An 18,162-nucleotide genomic window follows, 5' to 3' on the forward strand; every position below is an offset into this window, starting at 1 on the left:
CTATATAATGTATACACGGTGAGTCACGTTGATATAAATGTAGGACAGCAGAGACGATAATGCGTTTCAACTAATTCATCCACAAAAGTTGTCTTGCTGGAACTTGGGGATAACTGCATACAGGTTAGTGGGCAACTTTATTTTATCTCGGAAGAAAAAATACTGATTCTTTCCCTGCCTGCCTCTACCTCTTTCTCTTTTTCCCTTCAAAATCACTGTATGTATTTTTCTTTCTCATTGGATGCTATTTTCTTAAGTTTCACCTCTCCATCCCCGCTTTATTGTAGTAGGTGTCACTTAGCAGTTTTGGAGGATCTCATGAGTCTTCTCAGTATGTATATTAAAAAAAAACTCACAAAGATCACGGTGCAGCTCAGCTCCTCTCCGAGCCCAGGATAATACAGCTGTAATACATGTGAGGAAAATACAATGAACAACTTTCATCACTGAGAAGACCTGAAAAAAATGCTCATTTGCTTGATCAGTGGAACAGGAGATGAAAAATTGTCAGATGTAAATAACATAATGAAAGACCTCAAAAATTCAAATGACTGTAAAAATCACGTAGGTGGTTTGTCACTACTAACTTGGAAGAAGTTCACCAAATGTACCTACTATAGTTGATTGGGCTTATGGTCAGTTGTCCTCTCCTGCTTTCTTACGTTAATTCTGAGATTAGAGATGAAGCTAAGAAAAACAATTAAAAATGGAGCTGACAGACTGTCTTGCCCAGATCACCCAACTTATATTTTATGCCTTCTCCAGCTTCTCCCGCTTTGCAGCTTTTAAACAGTAAGAACTCAAAGCAGACATTGACATAGTACGTGTTTTACAACTCCCAACTCTATGTGTAAATAGAACTCTGACTTTAAAAAAGGACCTTGGGTTTATTCACTGCTTAAAATGGGACTTAGAAGTACAAATCTGAGCACTTAGAAGCAGTGGTTGGAAGCGGGGAAGTCCCAGTGTGCCCGGGCGATTTGTCATCCGTTGCAAGTCCTAATGTACTTCGAGTAGGAGCATGGCGTGCTAGCCCATTTTATCACCGATACATTGCATACAAATAATTAATAGTACTAATAATAGTAATGCCTGGAAGGGAAGCAATTAATCATTGTCTGAAGAATGGCAATTCCCCTTGTAAACTTGCAGTCAGCCTGCGAGGCGGCTGTCACTGCCCTCCAGCCCAGCGCAGCCCGTGTGGAATTGGCTTTGGTTATGAGGGTGATGGCTCAGGGGCCGTTGCCGCAGGTACTGGTTTGAGCATCTTTCCATCAAATGAACTAACTTAGGCTGAAAACTGAAGGGCCTTTAATGTTTCAAACAACAAAATAATAATAATAATAATGATTTTGGATATTGCTGCTGGATATTCCTGCTAATGGAGAGGATTAGGATAACTTCACTGCAAATTGTCTGAAATATGAATCCTGCAGTATTTCACAGCAAAGACTGTGGGCTGTACGTGCATGCATCACCGTGGCATAGTAAATACTTTTCCAATGTTAAAAAGTAAGCTGGTTTGTTTGGGGATTTTTAGTTTGGTTTTGGTTTTGTAGTGTGATGATTTGAGACGTTCTCTTAAAATCTGTCAGTGTAATTTTGGCTAGGGTATGATTTTAGTAGTTTGTTCAGTTTATAATATAAATTAAATTATAAAGTACTTTGTCTAGCTAAGAATATTTTAGCTCGTTAAGAGCGAAATATCTCTTTTATTTAAACTACTCATTAAAAAAAGGTGAGATAAGAGAGATTCCTTTAAATTACGGAGTGAAAATTAGCTAAAAAGAGTTCCAATATTACTTAGAATAGTGCTTTCCCTACAAAATAAAAACTCTTTAAAAAATGAAGTTTTCCTTTAAAAGTTTATTGTACCTCCAAAGATTTTTTCCTTTGTAGACAGAAAAAAAATAGTCACGGACTGTAAAAATTGCAGAGCTGATGGTAGTAGTATATCAGCCTTGCCTATATTCACACACCTGAAGCATTCCAGGTGGGAAAATACATCTGCTTTTTGGAAATTAACCTTGCCCTTCATTGTTAACGGACCGATTTGTCATTCCTGACTTTATCTGTAATATCAGAACAACTAAGCTCAGCCCCCCTGGCTCCCCCTCACCAGGACATGCTGTAGGTGAGCAGAGGTGTGGATCTGTGAGTATATGTGTGCACGCTCGTACAGATACATATCCTCATGCACGCGTGCAAAACCAAACGTACACAACAGGGTGTTATTACAGACAGGAATGGTGCTTGTGTCGGTGGTTAAACCTCTATACCTCATGCTTTTGTGCAATGTAAGGTGTTTCCTTTGCATTAAGGGGGATGTTGTTTGCTTTTCTGTGAAAAGGCACTGTAATTCTGATGAGTTACAAGGGTTTACGTTGTGCATGTTCAACAGAAAATCACTACACCTCTGCAAAACAACTTCTCAATTGTTATTCCTTCTCTGGAGAATAAATACATTCTCTTTCCCCACCAAAAAAAAAAAAGTCCAGGAGGAATTTGGGGACTTGGCTATTTTTTAAAGAAGTCCTTAAAGCCATTGGTCTGCCACATATGGACTGCCTCCAAGGTGCAGGGGAAGTAGAGGTGACATTTCTTTAATGCATTGTACAATTACCTGCACTCCTATCGTGCTGATTTCCACTGGATTCCACGTCTGCTGGCACGCCTGCCTTGGTGCCACAGCACATAGAGTGGGAGTGCTGAGTTAGAAACTCATTTTTATGTAAACCACGTACAGTGAAACTCAGGAGTTTGTGTAGCTGTAAACCAGTAAATTTACTACAGAGCAGGGAAATACGCGGTACTGGCTCTTCAGCAGTTCTGCAGTAAATTTTATTGTAAGACAATTATGATTGTTATGACCTTCTGCCCCCTCCTTTTCTCTCTAATGAGTTTTCCTGGATTAGCAAAGCATCGTTAACTCAAGTGAGACTTTGGGAAATATGTAAATGAATATTAGGTGTTTTGAAAATAGCATTTTATTGATCTAAGCAACAACAATTTTCTTTAGGTTTGTGCTGGAGCCCCTCCTGCCAAAAAAGATGCATTCTAGGTCTCAAGATAAATTGGACAAGGATGACCTAGATAAAGATAAGAAAGAAAAGAAGAAGGAGAAAAGGAACAGCAAGCATCAAGAGATATTTGATAAAGAATTTAAATCTACTGATATTTCTCTGCAGCAGTCTGAAGCAGTGATCCTTTCAGAAACGGTAACTTTATTAGCAAGTAATGCTTTATCTAATTCTGAGCAGTATTCTTTTCTTTTTAAACAAAAATGTTGATTTTTACGATTTAGTTTATTTTTAGACCAAAAATAACTCTAAGGGAATACGCTACGATGTTAATATATGAGATAATGAATCAAAAATACAGATTTTATTTTCAGTGTAAAAAAATCATGGTATCTCATATGAAAATCTTACCAAAAGCTATATATGACTGTTTGATAAAAGGAACAGATGGTATATCCTGAGTAAAATAAATGCTACCATTTTAGCAGCCTCTTGAATTTATGGTTCCCAATAGATCGTGATGGGTTTTCTCATATTTCAGCTGACTACCGCAAGACACTTTTTGGCGGAAATGTTACAAGGTCATTTCGTGCATGGCAATTAGGTATTCTTGAAAGGCTATTTTGAGCAGAAAATGGTAAGCAGTTCCACTGGTGGATGTGTGTAAGAATATTAACTACAGGGCATATCTCTTTAAGCCCTCTCTTCTTGGCATATATTTAATTCACTGAAACTGTCCTAAAGGCTTACTTGAGAACTTGAGAAGTTTCAGCTCTGAAATTGAAAGCAAGACCATTTTCAACTGGAGCAGGGAGTGCGTGAACTAACTGTAACCTCCAAATCTCTGCCTGGACACCTGTTTTGAGGCCAATAGTTTAAAACGTGCCCTCCAGAAATAAATGAAATGTCTTTTAAAGATTTGCAGAAGTACTTGTAAAGCCAACTTTTAACTCAGCAGAGACTTTCGTTGGTGGCTGTGTCATTTACATTGGACTTTCGAAACGGTTTCTCACTGACCTGTGATGACCAGATCCTTTAAGTCTTTCTGTTTGGTATTTGTATCGGAATATTACTTAGATGTTCAGCCATAGTTCCTCTGTTTTCTGGATTTGCTCCTTCTTTTCCATCCAGAGATGAGCTAATCTCTCAGTTGTGTCTTCCGACATCTTGGAAGATCAGAGTTGTTTTGTCTGCTGTGGCCTTGGGCCCAGTATTAGCTCAGCAAAAACTCAGATAAAAATCCCTTTTGTGCGTCTCAGGCTTTTCACTCTAATTCCTTTGAAGCCAGTGAGTTTTTCCATTGACTTCAGTAAATTTTGGATCAGCCCTGGTTTGTTTAAATGGAGACTCCTCCTGTCAAAGCCAGTCAGGTGAGCATCGTTAAGAGTGTTTTCAGACAGCAAATGCATTTTGCACAGATTTCCATATGTCTCGTCTTTTTGACGCAATGCATTCAACTCTGCACATCGCAGCAGTTGTATTTTGACTAAGCCTGAACACTGCAATGGGAAGGCTTGCACTCGCATCTCCCAGATCCCCAAACGGACTAGCAGAGCTTGTGGAAGAAGAGCATTAGCCACAGGAGAAGAAAATTGTATTTCAGGGCAGCTCAGTCAGTTGGACTTGCACAAATCCATGAGACCAGATGGGAGGCATCCAAGGATGCTGGAGAACTGGTTGATGTCGCTGCAAGGTCACTGTCATCTCTGAGAGGTCTTGGACATTGGAGAAGATTGCTTGTGACTGGAAAAATGCAAATGCCGGCTGGAAAGGAGGACATGATAACCCTTCAAGACATATTCCCATTTGTCATCTGAGGAACAAAAATGAGCAAAGCCCAACATGGTTTGGCTCAAGTTTTCCACTCTTCCCAGTGAAGAGCTTTTAGTGGATGACTGGCACGAGTAATTTTCCCCTGGTTATAGAGAGAGAGGGAAATTAAATGTCAGAATTAGTTACGTACAGTTACTTTGAGCTTCCTGAAATCCACAGATCAATAATATGAAAAGGAATTTACCGATGAGAGAAAAACTCTCCCTTTTCAGTATCTGCAAACTACTTGATGAGCTCCAAAATGACCAAGACAATTTTTAATGCTTGATGTTAGTGTGGTTCATTTTCTCTTGTAGGTGAAATAGAGGAAACACTTTTGAGATTAGTTTACAGGAGTGGTTGTACAATTCCCACTGCTGTCTTTAGGAATTTTGTACAGATAATGACAAGAAGTTTAAAGATAAAATTTGCCTTGTCTTGACATTTTTGCGCTCTGGAGACATATGTCCCCTATTAATGATATAAAAGGGAAATTGTTATCTTTTGTGGGTAAGAATTCAGCTTTTCCATTGTTCTACTTTTGTGGGCTGCACTGTGTGCAAGTTCCCTTTTTAAGTTTAAATTGCTCCCAAAGCACTGTTACTGCTGTGTTTTATGAAGAAAAAGGCATTTTGATTTCTCTTGCATTAGGAGCTTGGAAGCAGAAAGTTTGCTAGCTTAAAAAAAGATGATGATGAAATGGGGTGGGGGGGAATTAAGGATTGTTTTTTTCCAAAAAAGTTGGAATCCAGATTTGACTAGAAATGGAAATGAAAATAAAGATTAAAAGAGCTTTTAAAGTGAGATTTTAGTAATAAATTACTGTTGTTTACTAGATTTTGTATTATAGTTACTGGATTCCTTCTGTTGAGAATTTTAGAACTCGCTTGTACCATCACTAATTCAATTACAAGATTTTAGTTATTTGGTGCATTTTCTAATGGATTCTTAGTTCTGACTTCTAAAATATTTGGAGGTTTTACAGCAGAAGACATGCTTTTCTTTAGTACGATGACAATTTATAAGTACCTTCAAAAAAAACGAATGAAAGAATAACAGCCAGCTTGGATTTGTCAACACCAGATTGGTCAAGCCCTTCTTCCTTCTTTCTGTGGTAGAGGAGGAGGCTCTGTAGGTAGGCCAACGGCATCCTGGCCTATGTCAGCAATAGTGTGGCCAGCAGGAGCAGGGAGGTGACCGTGCCCCTGTACTGGGCACTGGTGAGGCCGCACCTCGAATCCTGTGTTCAGTTTTGGGCCCCTCACCACAAGAAGGACATGGAGGTGCTGGAGCGTGTCCAGAGGAGGGCAACGAAGCTGGTGAAGGGCCTGGAGCACAAGTCTGATGGGGAGCGGCTGAGGGAACTGGAGGTGTTCAGCCTGGAGAAGAGGAGGCTGAGGGGAGACCTCATCGCGCTCTACAACTACCTGAAAGGAGGCTGTAGCCAGGTGGGGGTTGGTCTCTTCTCCCAAGTAACAGCGATAGGACGAGAGGAAATGGCCTCAAGTTGTGCCAAGGGAGGTTTAGATTGGACATTAGGAGAAATTTCTTTACTGAAAGAGTGGTCAGGCCTTGGAACAGGCTGCCCAGGGCAGTGGTGGAGTCACCATCCCTGGAAGTATTTAAAAGACGTGTAGATGAGGCCCTTAGGGACATGGTGTAGTGGGCATGGTGGTGTTGGGTTGATGGTTGGACTCGATGATCTTAGAGGTCTTTTCCAACCTTAATGACTATGATTCTATGAATGATGCGGCAGACCCCTGATGTGCCGACTTCAGTATGACTTTCGACACATCTGACAGTATGTTCTCATGAGCAAGACTGAGCGATGAAATCTGGTCTAAGGTGATGCTGAAGGTTACATAGCAGCCTGGGAAAACAGCGCTCAATATTGTCACAGGTGAGATGGAGTAAATGAGAACCTGTGATGGATTTGGATAGTGGGATATGTCAAAATAATCTACGTGCAGAAGCACAGTGTGTGGTCAGCCTCTTAATCGCTGGCTCTGTCTCATGTCTATTTATTAGTAGGAGGGTTTGGTGTGTTATCACTACTGTTTCATCCAGGCGTCATCACAGTTTATAACCAGCCCGTGCCAGTTGTAGCTGGCAAATAACAGGCTTGTGCTTGACAGTTCTAAAGTCCAGTTTCAGATATTCACCCCACACACATGCTCACACACAATTATCTGTTGCCTGACAACATCCGTATTCTAAATTATTCTTCGCCCACCACAAATAGGTAGTTATCAGTGGTGTGCTTTCAGGAGGGAAGGATGCATCAATAATCTTATATATGAATCTGTTCTGGATCCTGTGTTATTCACTACTAATTGGTTTGTGCAACGTAATACCAACGTGATACCAAATTTACAGAGAGTGAGAGGTGCAGCAGGCATGTCAGGCAGCGGTCATTCCCATCTCTGCAGAGCTTCTGCTACTCTTTTCAAAGATAATGTTGCCTAATGGAATGAGTGTTTCCATCACTGCAATGGACTTTCTTATATAGGAGCTTCTTTTTTTCCAATCAAATGAATTGTCATGGAAGAACATGGGAAGATTATAAAACTGAAGAATTATTTCATGGAGCTTTTACATTTTCTTTAAAAAGGAGCATTCAGAGGCCGTTTTGTCTAGTTGTATGGCTTAAATACTTTTTTCCAAATTTCACTGTACTCATAATGAATTTATTGACTGATCAAAACCCAAGCCCTAATTACAGCGTTCTTGTACTACTGTGATCTTATTAGAAGATAAATTAAGCACTTTGGTACGTGAAGATGATCAGTAATGTCTTTATAGTTTTCTAGAGATTTATATCTTCTTTTAAGTATCACATAAACTTCTTTAACATAAATTCTCATTGTTAGTTCTTTGATTCCATGAGCTGATAGCAAACCTAACACCAAAGTCAGGTAGTTAACAGACCACTTGGAAGCTTGTGTAAGAAATCAGAATAACAGGCTGTACATTTTACTGATTTAGTAGCATCTAACATCAATCACTATTGATCCTGCTTTTGTTAGACCAAAAATAATTAGCAATGGGTTCATTATGGATTAGTGGTCTCCAAAGAGTTCATATTCCCTAGCAGAACTGTGATTTATATGAAGCTTTAAGAAAAGGACCAAGCTTGTCAATCACAGAATTTATCTGAGGTAAGTAGCTACAGACCAGGTTAACTTGGGAACTTGATTCTAGTTGTTGGTTTTTCTCTTGTTTCTGGCATTGCAGCTTTCCTAATCAATTAGTGCATTTCCTTAGTTGTTTTTTTATAATTATATGCCTCTGAGAAAGTGATTACTGTGCTTATCCATTCTACTAAAAATATGCTTTAAAAGATCTTGAAAGAAGAAACCTTTGGAGTCTTTAGGACTTGAATCTTAGTATCAGGCAAATTTCTGAAAGGTTACTCTGAGGTCTTGATGAACTTTCAAAAAAAGGTACATACTTTATGGTCATTCATTTCTTGTAGAAGGGTCTCAGAGACACAGCCTTTTATGCAAACCCTTTTAGGGTTTGTTTTCTGACAATAAAAGGAAGCACTCGTACCTCATTTTAGATTTCTCCTTCACAACACACTTTTTAAAAAAACATTGTGAAATGACAAAATTCTTCAAAAAGTATGAATTGCTGCTGGCATTTTCTGTTTTGTCCTAATGCAGCACCATGGCTGTTCTTCCCGTCTTAATGTCAGGTTGCTGCTCCATTTTCTGTGATCTCCTGGAAATAAAAAATTCCTTTCTTCACTGCAATTACTAGAAATACGTGGATAGATAACAAAGAGTAGAGCTCAGAATTAAACTCAGTAAAAGGAATCACCTTAACAAAAGCATTAGTTGCCCATCAGATTACAAGTATCATTTCAGGGTTTCTGATGGAAAATTGAAATGGAGTATGAAGCAGTCAGAGCAAAACAATAGGGATATTTCAGTGAATTTAATATAAGCACAAACAGGCGCCATCAAGAAAGTGTTCCTGGACAGATGATGTCTCCCATGCAAAAAATTAAATAGAGAAATTTTAAGAGGGAAGTAGAGCCGCGTGAGAAGAAAGAGAAGATTTTGAATGCTATATAATCTTGTGTAAGGATATAGACTTCCTTAGCTGTTATTAAGGAAGTGTTTGGGGAATTGGCTCGTTGCTTCAGAAAAATATGCCAGGCTATGGGAAGGTGTGTGCATTAAGTCTCCTTTGATTCCTGGGGAGAAGGGAAGAACATTTGGAGCTGTGAAATACTACATTAAATCAGAAGTATGGTATGTTATCATTGCCCTATTACTGTTTAGGAGGTAGTGGGGAAAATGTAGCAATCCCAAGGTCTGCTGCTCAGTAACAACATGTATTCCTTTACTGTCTCACTGGTTTTGTCCTTGTGCAGATCAGCCCACTAAGACCACAGAGACCAAAAAGCCAAGTCATAAACGTCATTTCAAGTGAAAGACGTTTCTCCGTCTCTCCATCACCTCCCAGCTCCCAAGTGACGCCACCCCCAATAACTCCACGGACAAAACTTTCTTTCAGCATACAGTCCAGTAAGTCTTCAATTTTAACTAAATTTTCTTTTCCTAGCAAATTTTATGCAAAATAACTTCTACTGGGGAGATGTGTTTCCTGAGCATTGCATTACACCGTGGGTTGAGTTTTTGGAGTTAGTCTTTTTGCCATCACCATGGAATTGCTTGCAGGAACAAGAACTTACTTTTTAACATCATGCCTCTTGCATTTGCCAGCAAAAATTATTTCCGCATTTTACAAAAGCAAGCAAAATTGTTGCATTGAAAAAGTTTCTTTTCCTTTTCAAGTAATCATTAACAATTACTTAGGTGTAGAGTTACTGTCGAAAATTAGTGTTGTACTTGATTCTATATTGGATTTAGGGTATTTTGGAGCATAAAGACTGAAAAAATAATCTTTTAATGTAATTGTACCTTGAAAGAACTTTTATTTGCTATGTAGTGAGTACAAGCCAGAAGGGGGGAAAAAAGTCAGTCTTTCTGATGTATTTTTTGTTTGACATTGACATCTATCACTCCATTGTTCTGTACAATACCGTCTCTTTGCTTCAGTCTTCAGGAAACCCTATTGCAAAACTGGGTGTAATACAACACCTATTTCTTTTACAGTGCTGTTTTCCAAAAACTGTTATTCAGAGTTTTCAGTTGCTAGTATGTGACAAAAAAAGAAAAAGATCTTTTTGATATGTGCACCCGAATGCTAGTACAATAGTCAAGAGGACAATGTTAGTAAAGAGGAGAACAGATGATCAGTTTTAAGAAAAAAGTCTTGTTCTATCAAGGTCACTGTTTTATTTACTTTGATACTGAAAACCTTTTCCCTTAAATAGTGAGTGTTTTGGAAAGTTCTTATTGCCAATTGCAGATATATGTCCTGTGAGCAGGAACGTGTTTATTCTACAAATCTGTAGCAACAGAATTGTCTTCTAGAAGGCATGTGGCTTTGTTTTAATGGTCTGAAATTGTTGGTTGCAAACATGTGGAAGAGGGATAAGCAAGTGCAAATCAATGCAGTGTTTCCTTTGCATAGTCAGACACCCAAAACAAGTATTTTTATAACGGTGAACTCTCTCCTTTCTTTGCAGTTTTGATAGCCAAATACTACCAGTATGCTAAAAATTGGAAATAGAGAGAAGTAGAGTACGTATACTCCTGCAAAAGATACTCTTTGAATTGGATTATTTCTTCCTGTGTACATTTTATTAAAACTAACTTGATCTGTTTTTTAAAAAAGTATCTGAAGCTATCATGTATTTCTGAGAATATTTATGTCTATATGCAAGAGATTTATGGGTGTAATGTAAAATAGGTTCAGCTTATTGCAAAAGCCATGGGACTTGTCCATAATCGTTTGAGGAATTGTACTGATAATTTTTTTTAGGAATTCCAAGGATAAAGAAGTTACTTCAGTGCACAAATTGGCTAAAAGCAGTTAATGGGTTGCTAAGCAATACTGCTTGCTTGTTAGCTGGCAGTTCAGGAGAATGGAATGTAAAATTTGATCATTAGGTTAAGATGAAAAAAAAGTCATCTAACTGATCTCTTGCCAGCTCAAAGATAATCTCAGTGGCACGTGTCCAGTAAGGAATAAATATTCAGAGCATGCTAGTCTGATGAGACACCTTGAATAATGATAGCAAACCAGAAATTATAAGTAATTATTTGTATAGTGCCTGAGTTAGTGAGGTATAGTTCAGCTGAATTGAGCAGGAGAAAATTAATAGATCTGTAGGAAATAGATCTTCTTGAAACATGACTGAAAATTACTGGTTTGTGTTCGATACCTGTTTCTGCGGTAGGGTGGATGACTCCTGGATTTCATTAAACTGTGTGAAAGATTAGCTCGTCAGGGCAAATAATTTTTTCATTATACAATATTGTTGTTCTACTAAATAGTTTGCCAGACTGAATGCAAATATGTTGTTAATGTATATTATGAACTATTAATGTGGATGGAAATACTCTGTCCACATTTACAGGGATTTATCGCTGACTTACAGAAGGATGAGGTTGTGAAGGTGCCATGTACAGGCTGTAGGAACACAGTGGAGGCTGCAGAAAATTAGAGCTGGGGAACGTAGGGAAAGGGACAGAAGCAGGGCGGGACACAGTTGCATGGACAGTTGGTGACCATCCAGGTTGTTCAGATTATTGCAGACCTTAAAGTAGAGTTGCCTCCAGACGTTGTTTCCTGTGCAGCTCTGGTGAAAACATTGCTGTCCTGCCTTTCCATGGATCTTCCAAGTGTCAACCTTAAAGAAACAAAGGATTTGTGTAACTCCTAACAAAATTTGTCTTACCATCTTCTTGGTAGCACCTATAAGTCTACATGTAATGGCTTAGATTAAGTTAGTAGATACTGTAATATCATATAAGATACAAAGATGAAGTGTTCAGGTCAGTTAAATTCAGCTACTAAAAGGCTGTAAGACTAAATTTCCAATGTTTTTCTATGAACAGGGAAGTGATGCTGCAAATGAACAGGGAAGTTCATTCGCAGTGTCAATGTTTAGTTACAAATGTTTTTCAGATATATGTTTTAATGACACGAGCTTAGCAGAAGTAGATTCTGATGGAGATATTTAAAGGAAAGCATTATAAATGTTTGGGGAATGGAGAAATCCTGTACGTATAGAAAAGGAAGGATGAAAAACAGGAGCAATGGAAAAAACGATGAGAAATTCAGGTGCTGGAGGACAAACAACGCTTTTCAGCCTGATGTAGAAGAAGCCACTGAAAGTTTGAAGTCCCAGGATGGCAAATATTCTTCTTCCTGGCGTAGTTGAAAGTTCAAGTGAAAGGATGAAGAATAAAATTACAGTTTTCAGTGACAAATCAATACAGCCACCTTACAGTTAAATTGTGTTAGTGAGAGGCCATTTTAGAGAGCAATAAAAGGACACTTTTTGTAAGATATTGATAGGAAACTTGCAATAAAATATCTGCATAAACAAGTCTTCCACTTGTTTCACAAATCACACCAGTAAAATAAAAATAACCTTTTTTCATTTCCTAAATGCAAACACTTCCCTAATTTATCAAAAATAAATTAAGTTTCTTATCTCGTAGAGCTCCCAGTGGGTTTTGCCTGTGGTAAAATGACTGAATTACCCTGAAATACACCGTGGGTGGATTTCTACACAAAAACCTATGTATCACTCAAGCCTCAATAAACTTTATTGTCCCTCAGGCTATTCGCCTTTACAGCACGTACCTGCTAGGATTTATCTGCTAAGAAAAGGGAACTTTCTACCCAGCAAACAGTAATAATAAATGTTTTGTACTTTCTCTTGCGTGATTTTATTTACTCAACAACTAATGACTGCTCATTTATTACAGTTACCTGGAGTTTGAAAGTTTCTGAGAGATGTAGTTAATTATAGGCTTTCATTTGCGCATTTTATTAACAGGAAGCTTTTATTTTACTGCGGGAAAGTAAATAAAGATTAGCTCGATTATATTTTCTTAGTGCACTTACCAAAACTTCTATTGTGTATTAATGTACAAGGTGAAAATGCAGAGCTTACAGCTGAGAAAATTATATTTGCTAAGCTATGAATATTTTGGCGTGAAATCTAAAGGAAAAAGTATTTACTATTAAAAAGAGGGGATCGTTTGAGTATTTTGAGTGTATCCTAAAAATTAGCCCAATGCGACTCCACAGTGCATACTTCTCGTCGATGCGGGGGTGGGTTCATTTGCTCTACTTTCCTTTAAAATCCTTCATTAGATGAGCTGCAGATAATTATAGAGGCAGTGAAGAGCAGACAAAGATATCACATGTGCAGCATTATCGCAGTATCAATGCCATAAGAATTGGCACGGTCTGGATCTTTGGATTTGATCCATTTATTGAAAGAGTTAACTCGTATTGATTTTTACAGATCTGGAGCTGAATGGTATGTCCAGCTCCGACATCCCCGACGTTCCTCCTCCTCTGCCTCTCAAAGGAAGCATGGCCGATTATGGGAATCTCATGGAAAGTCAAGACTTGATCAGCCCGACGACCTCCCCCCCTGCCCATCAAAGGGTGAGTCCCAGAGATGATCATTTTCTGCAATTTTCTTTGCTTTTCTCCTTTGCACGATCCACAGCGAGATGTAATCCAGAGATTTCTGCAGTTGCAAACAAGCATCTGGAGTATGAGGGAACGGCATCGCTCACAGGGACCGACCTGAAGAGAGGTTGGATTCATTCTGGTGGAGAAGACTAAGCAAAATGTTGTTAGCTGTGTTGGTAAGGGAGCTTAAACCGACAGGATATAGTCTCAGCAGCAAATTAGATTTAATAGCCTTTCAATCCTGTCTCAGGAAAGGAAATAAAACATGTACCTGACATCTTTTCTTTCTGGAGCTCGGTTCTGTCGGCATTCAATCACTGCTTGTTTCCTAGAGGCAAACACACGTGCCCCCTTTGAGGGAAGGAGCTCAGAAACACTCTTCATCAACAAAGGTTTTCAGCTTTCTGAAGAAAATACACTTTTTCAACTTTGTTTCCTGTATCGTGGAAGCTTTTAAAAATAATTTGGTCCTTTTCTTTAAAGTAGCACTTTTGAGAAGGACCATTTATTTCCTTTTTAGAGAAAAAAATATGTTTAAAGAGGTTTTCTTTTCTTTGACTCTGAAATGTGTAACTTTGGCCAAGCTGTTACTTTGTAGAAAAATTCTCAGGGGTAACGATTCTTTTTTGTTTGTAGAGGTATCTTCCAGTTCATAATTAAAATGAAATTCTGTTGAGTAATTTGCTTTTCAGTAAATGTATTGGTTAGAGAAAACATTTATAATCTCAGCAGAGAAAGAGTCAGGCAGGAATTTAGTTTTAACTCTGGAAATAGTTTTGTTTAACACAGACTATCACAGTGCACAGCAGTACACAAGTCTGGCTTTTTCCATAGTTGAAATTGTAACTGTGTTGTTGCAGGAATTTAGTATTTTCAGGCTAAATAGGGAAAAAAAAACGGATATAGAAGTAACTTCAGGAATGTGAGTAGTGTTATTCAGAACACAATGCTTTACCATTATATGCATATATTGAAAAAATCTCTATTCCCATAGTCTCTTCCATAGTTCTTCCTCGTGGCTGGATGGTTTTAGTAAATATTTTCACTAAATTTTTTTGCAAACCCTTTTCCTCTAATTCCCATCGAGGTATACTAAGCTCTTACCCATTTCCCTGACTTCTCTCTCAGGGGCCAGCTCTCGCTTGACCTGAATACAGACCTCAAAGTGGAAAATTACAGAATGTACAGGAGGGCTGCCAGGAGTTTTGTCTAAGGAATCCATCTTCATGAAGAAGCCTGAGAAATTCAAATTAGGTTTCAGATTTCTTGAGCTCCTTCCTGTATGAGCTCCAGAGTAGTAAGTTCATTTTGTATGGTAGACTGTAAGTTTTAGGTCATGGTGGTAGCTCAGGATTGTTAACATGAGTTCAATTTTTAGCTAAAAAGCATTAAACAATGAGATGGTAAAACATGTGGTGAGGAATAAAAATCCCAATAGCCGGGTTCTTTTTCCATTCCTCACGAGGGTGTTTGAAGGGGTTTCCACTCAGGGACGAACGCTAGATATTGACTGTACTACTTGCAAATGCCACCATGCCGTGATGGTTAGAGCCCAGGCCTGAAGACGACTCAGGTTCCAGCCTTGGTCTCGTTGCTGTTGAAGATGTGACCTTGCACAGCTCCTGTACCTGTCATGAGCAGGGTTTCCGCATCATTAAATGGAAGTTCCTAAAAATAGTAGCAATATGCTGCCTTGGTTTTTTCCAAAGTTTTATTCAGGTCTTAATATTTTTTCTCTTTACAGTCTTCACGGCTCAGACTCATTTTTTTTTAAAATATATTTTGTAATTGTAGAAATGGGCCTCATTGTTCAACATCAAGTGTTGAAGGAGCTCAAGATTTAAGCATACCTTAGAAATGCAATCGGATATAATCAAAATTTTCTTCAGCATTGTATTTTTATAAACTTTCCAAGACAAGGGAATATAGTTTCAAAGCCTGAAAAATGGATCTAAAGCAGATTTGTCACAAAGCCGCATCTATTAGTCTTAGAATTAATTTTAGGAAAGGGTCCTAGTCTTACAACTACTCTGCGCATTTATTTCATCAGGTTTATAGGAAGGAAGCTGTTAAAGAACATAAAGAAAATGAGTAGTACTGGGCATGAAAGATCAGATGGGTAAATTCTTATTACTGCTGAGATTAAATCCCACTCCACAGTTTTTAATGTCTTGTGTTTCATGGGTCAAATAGCTACATGCTTCATAACTTTATAATTCTCTGCCTAGTAAACTGATCATCTTTTAAATTACACGTGCTTTGTATCCGTGAAGAAAAATCAGTAAAAAATATTATAGACAAGATTATCTCAGTAGCTTTTAAACTGGAAATATCTCCTTGAATGAGAAATTATTACGTGGTTCACCCTGGTTGTCTTGCAGTCAGTTTTGAAAACCAAAAAAGGCGCTGTAGTGAATTGAAAAGCATGCAGTGATAAATGCATCAAGAAATACTTCAGACTGCAGGCAATAGTGTCATTTAGTGTCTGAGACGGTAATCTTAGCTTATTTGGAGTCCACTATTAACTTGGTCTACCTTAAGTCTTTTGTCCAAGTGATCATCTAATTATAATTTTCTGATTGTCCTCTTATTCTTTGTTAACTGTGATACCCTTACATATATTTTCTTGCACTGTATGACTTTTTCTGCTAAAAATGTTCCTAATTATATATGGGAACATAAAAAAAGAAGTCTACGACTCCTGCAAGGATTATTATTACATCAAGGGATTCCTTCAGGCACTTCTCATTTTTAAGGGTTCATCCATACCCTTGCATACAAATCAACTGCCTGCTTAGTATTCACAACGAGAAGGGAAACTCAAAGAAAATAGACAGAGGAGCACTTACATTTATAATATCGGCTATAACACCTACTAAGCATCAGATAATTGTTTGGATGAGAAGATCTCGATCGATGCGGCGTAGAACTTGGCAAGGAGGGATAGCAAAGGCTGAAGCGGTGTGTAATGTGAGGACCGGAACGGTCTCGCGTGGGTGACGGCAACGGCGCTTATTTTGAGACTCTGGGATCCTGTTGCACGAGGAGCACTCAGCCTGGTTATTTGGATATAATGGAAGTGTTTACACAGAAGGAAAAATCCCGGGGATTTTTCATGTGTTGCGATGCATATGCTGCAGTGCCGATCATTATCTCTTAGGTTAGCCACAGTGAGCAAAAAATGACCTTACAGGCTTCAGCAAATGTACTGTACTCATGTGGACAGAGAAAAAGAGTTGGGGCTAGAAACCCAGCTGAAACTACGGAGGCAGCAGGTAATTAGGGAGCACTGCTTCGGGGTTCACAGTTTTTCCTTCTCTGACGTTATTTCTCAGGAGAAATCCCCTTCCTTTCCAAAGTGCCTTACGCAGCCCCCTGGCTCCATTCCCCCCAGCTGGGGCTGGAGGGGAAGCCTCTGAGCATCGTGTGCCACCTCCCCAGGACCCCCGCTGCTGGTTTGGTGGCTCAAGGCTTGCTGCTGGCTCTCTTATGGGCGGACAGTTAGCAGCGTTATCCCGTGGAGATGTTGGGAAAAGTGAAATTGGAAAAAGTGCATTATTAATCCGTTATATTAAATTAGAAAGTTGACTTTGTGGGCTGCATTTGCTCACAAGTGGAAATAAGTGTCTCTTCTTTTGTCTGATAGTCCAGATTTTTACAAAAACAGACTCTCTGACCAAAGGCTTTCCATGATGCGTAGAAGTATATAATGTGCCCAAAAGAAAAAAAAAAAAATTGGTTTTTATTTACCATCTGATCATTATTTTTGCCTGCTGGAGATGGGAAGCATTGCAAGCCCTTCCTCCAGTGCAAAGTCTCCGCCACCTCCGGCCTCGGCTGGGCTGGGGTTTGATGGGTTAAGCTCTTGCCGAACAAAGAGTTTCTAAGAAGCTCACAGTCACTTTTTAATAAGTCTCAAAATCAATGAACTGCCACTGCTTATTACAGGATTTTGAGTGAAAAATATGTTCTTCTGCTGTCTGCCTGGAGATACAGAGCCCGTGATGTGTCCCTGAGCAGCACCCTTGATTTTGTTTCGGAAAGGGCTGTGTCGCTGCCCTCAGTGCTGCGCGGGATCAAGCTGCGGGTTTTGCTCTGGCCAATTGGTAATCCGTTCGTTTATCGCTCTCGCAGGGCCCGGGCCTTCAGTAAGAAATACAGTTTCGGTCTGGAGTCTAAACCTAATTCTGAGGGTATTGCTCATAACTCTTGAGGTCTGTTTGTGTAGGGACCAGAGCAGAAAAACAGTGCTTTTGAAAATCGAGTTAGCCAGCACGGTCTGAGATACTAATAGCCTCCACGTGCAGAAATGTGGTTCAACAGAGGGAAAATGGCATTAGCTGTGCTTTAACACACGCACCAGGAGCAAAGTCCTCCCTGCGTGAGGGGTGCAGACCTCTGCTAGGTCCAGCTTTCTCCCTCATCCGCTGCCCTCACTCCCGCGGGAGCAGCCCTCCAGGGAACGCTCCCCCGTTGGGAAAGCGGTCAGGGTCCTGCCAAACAACCCATCGGGAAAATCTGATTCAAAGCAATCCGGTGTTGCCCGTTTTGAAGGATCTTTCACGTTGCCCAAGGAGGGGATGGGAGCACACAAAGGGCACCTCTGCAGAAGGACTTTTAAAATTACTTTCTCTTATCAAAGTACACTCCAGCAAGGGCAGCTAACGGCTGCGATACACAGTCAAATGAAACTCTAATAGATGAAGTATGACAACAGAGTTCAAACAGTCATTTTACATCGGTTACCTGCGGT

At 39.3% G+C, this 18,162-nt stretch overlaps 1 protein-coding gene across 2 annotated transcripts in view; it reads left to right on the forward strand.

The window, feature by feature from the left end:
• Positions 1-18,162, forward strand: part of DOCK1 (dedicator of cytokinesis 1) — a 321,757-nt gene that overhangs the window by 297,878 nt on the left and 5,717 nt on the right. For both annotated transcript variants that reach the window (XM_075155288.1, XM_075155289.1), the window contains exons 49-51: positions 3,020-3,218; positions 9,214-9,367; positions 13,234-13,379. In XM_075155288.1, coding sequence (XP_075011389.1) covers positions 3,020-3,218; positions 9,214-9,367; positions 13,234-13,379 — 499 coding nt within the window. The remainder of the gene's footprint in view (positions 1-3,019; positions 3,219-9,213; positions 9,368-13,233; positions 13,380-18,162) is intronic.

The sequence above is a fragment of the Calonectris borealis genome, chromosome 7 (assembly GCF_964195595.1).
Source record: "Calonectris borealis chromosome 7, bCalBor7.hap1.2, whole genome shotgun sequence".
In the NCBI taxonomy this organism is placed as follows: Eukaryota; Metazoa; Chordata; class Aves; order Procellariiformes; family Procellariidae; genus Calonectris; species Calonectris borealis.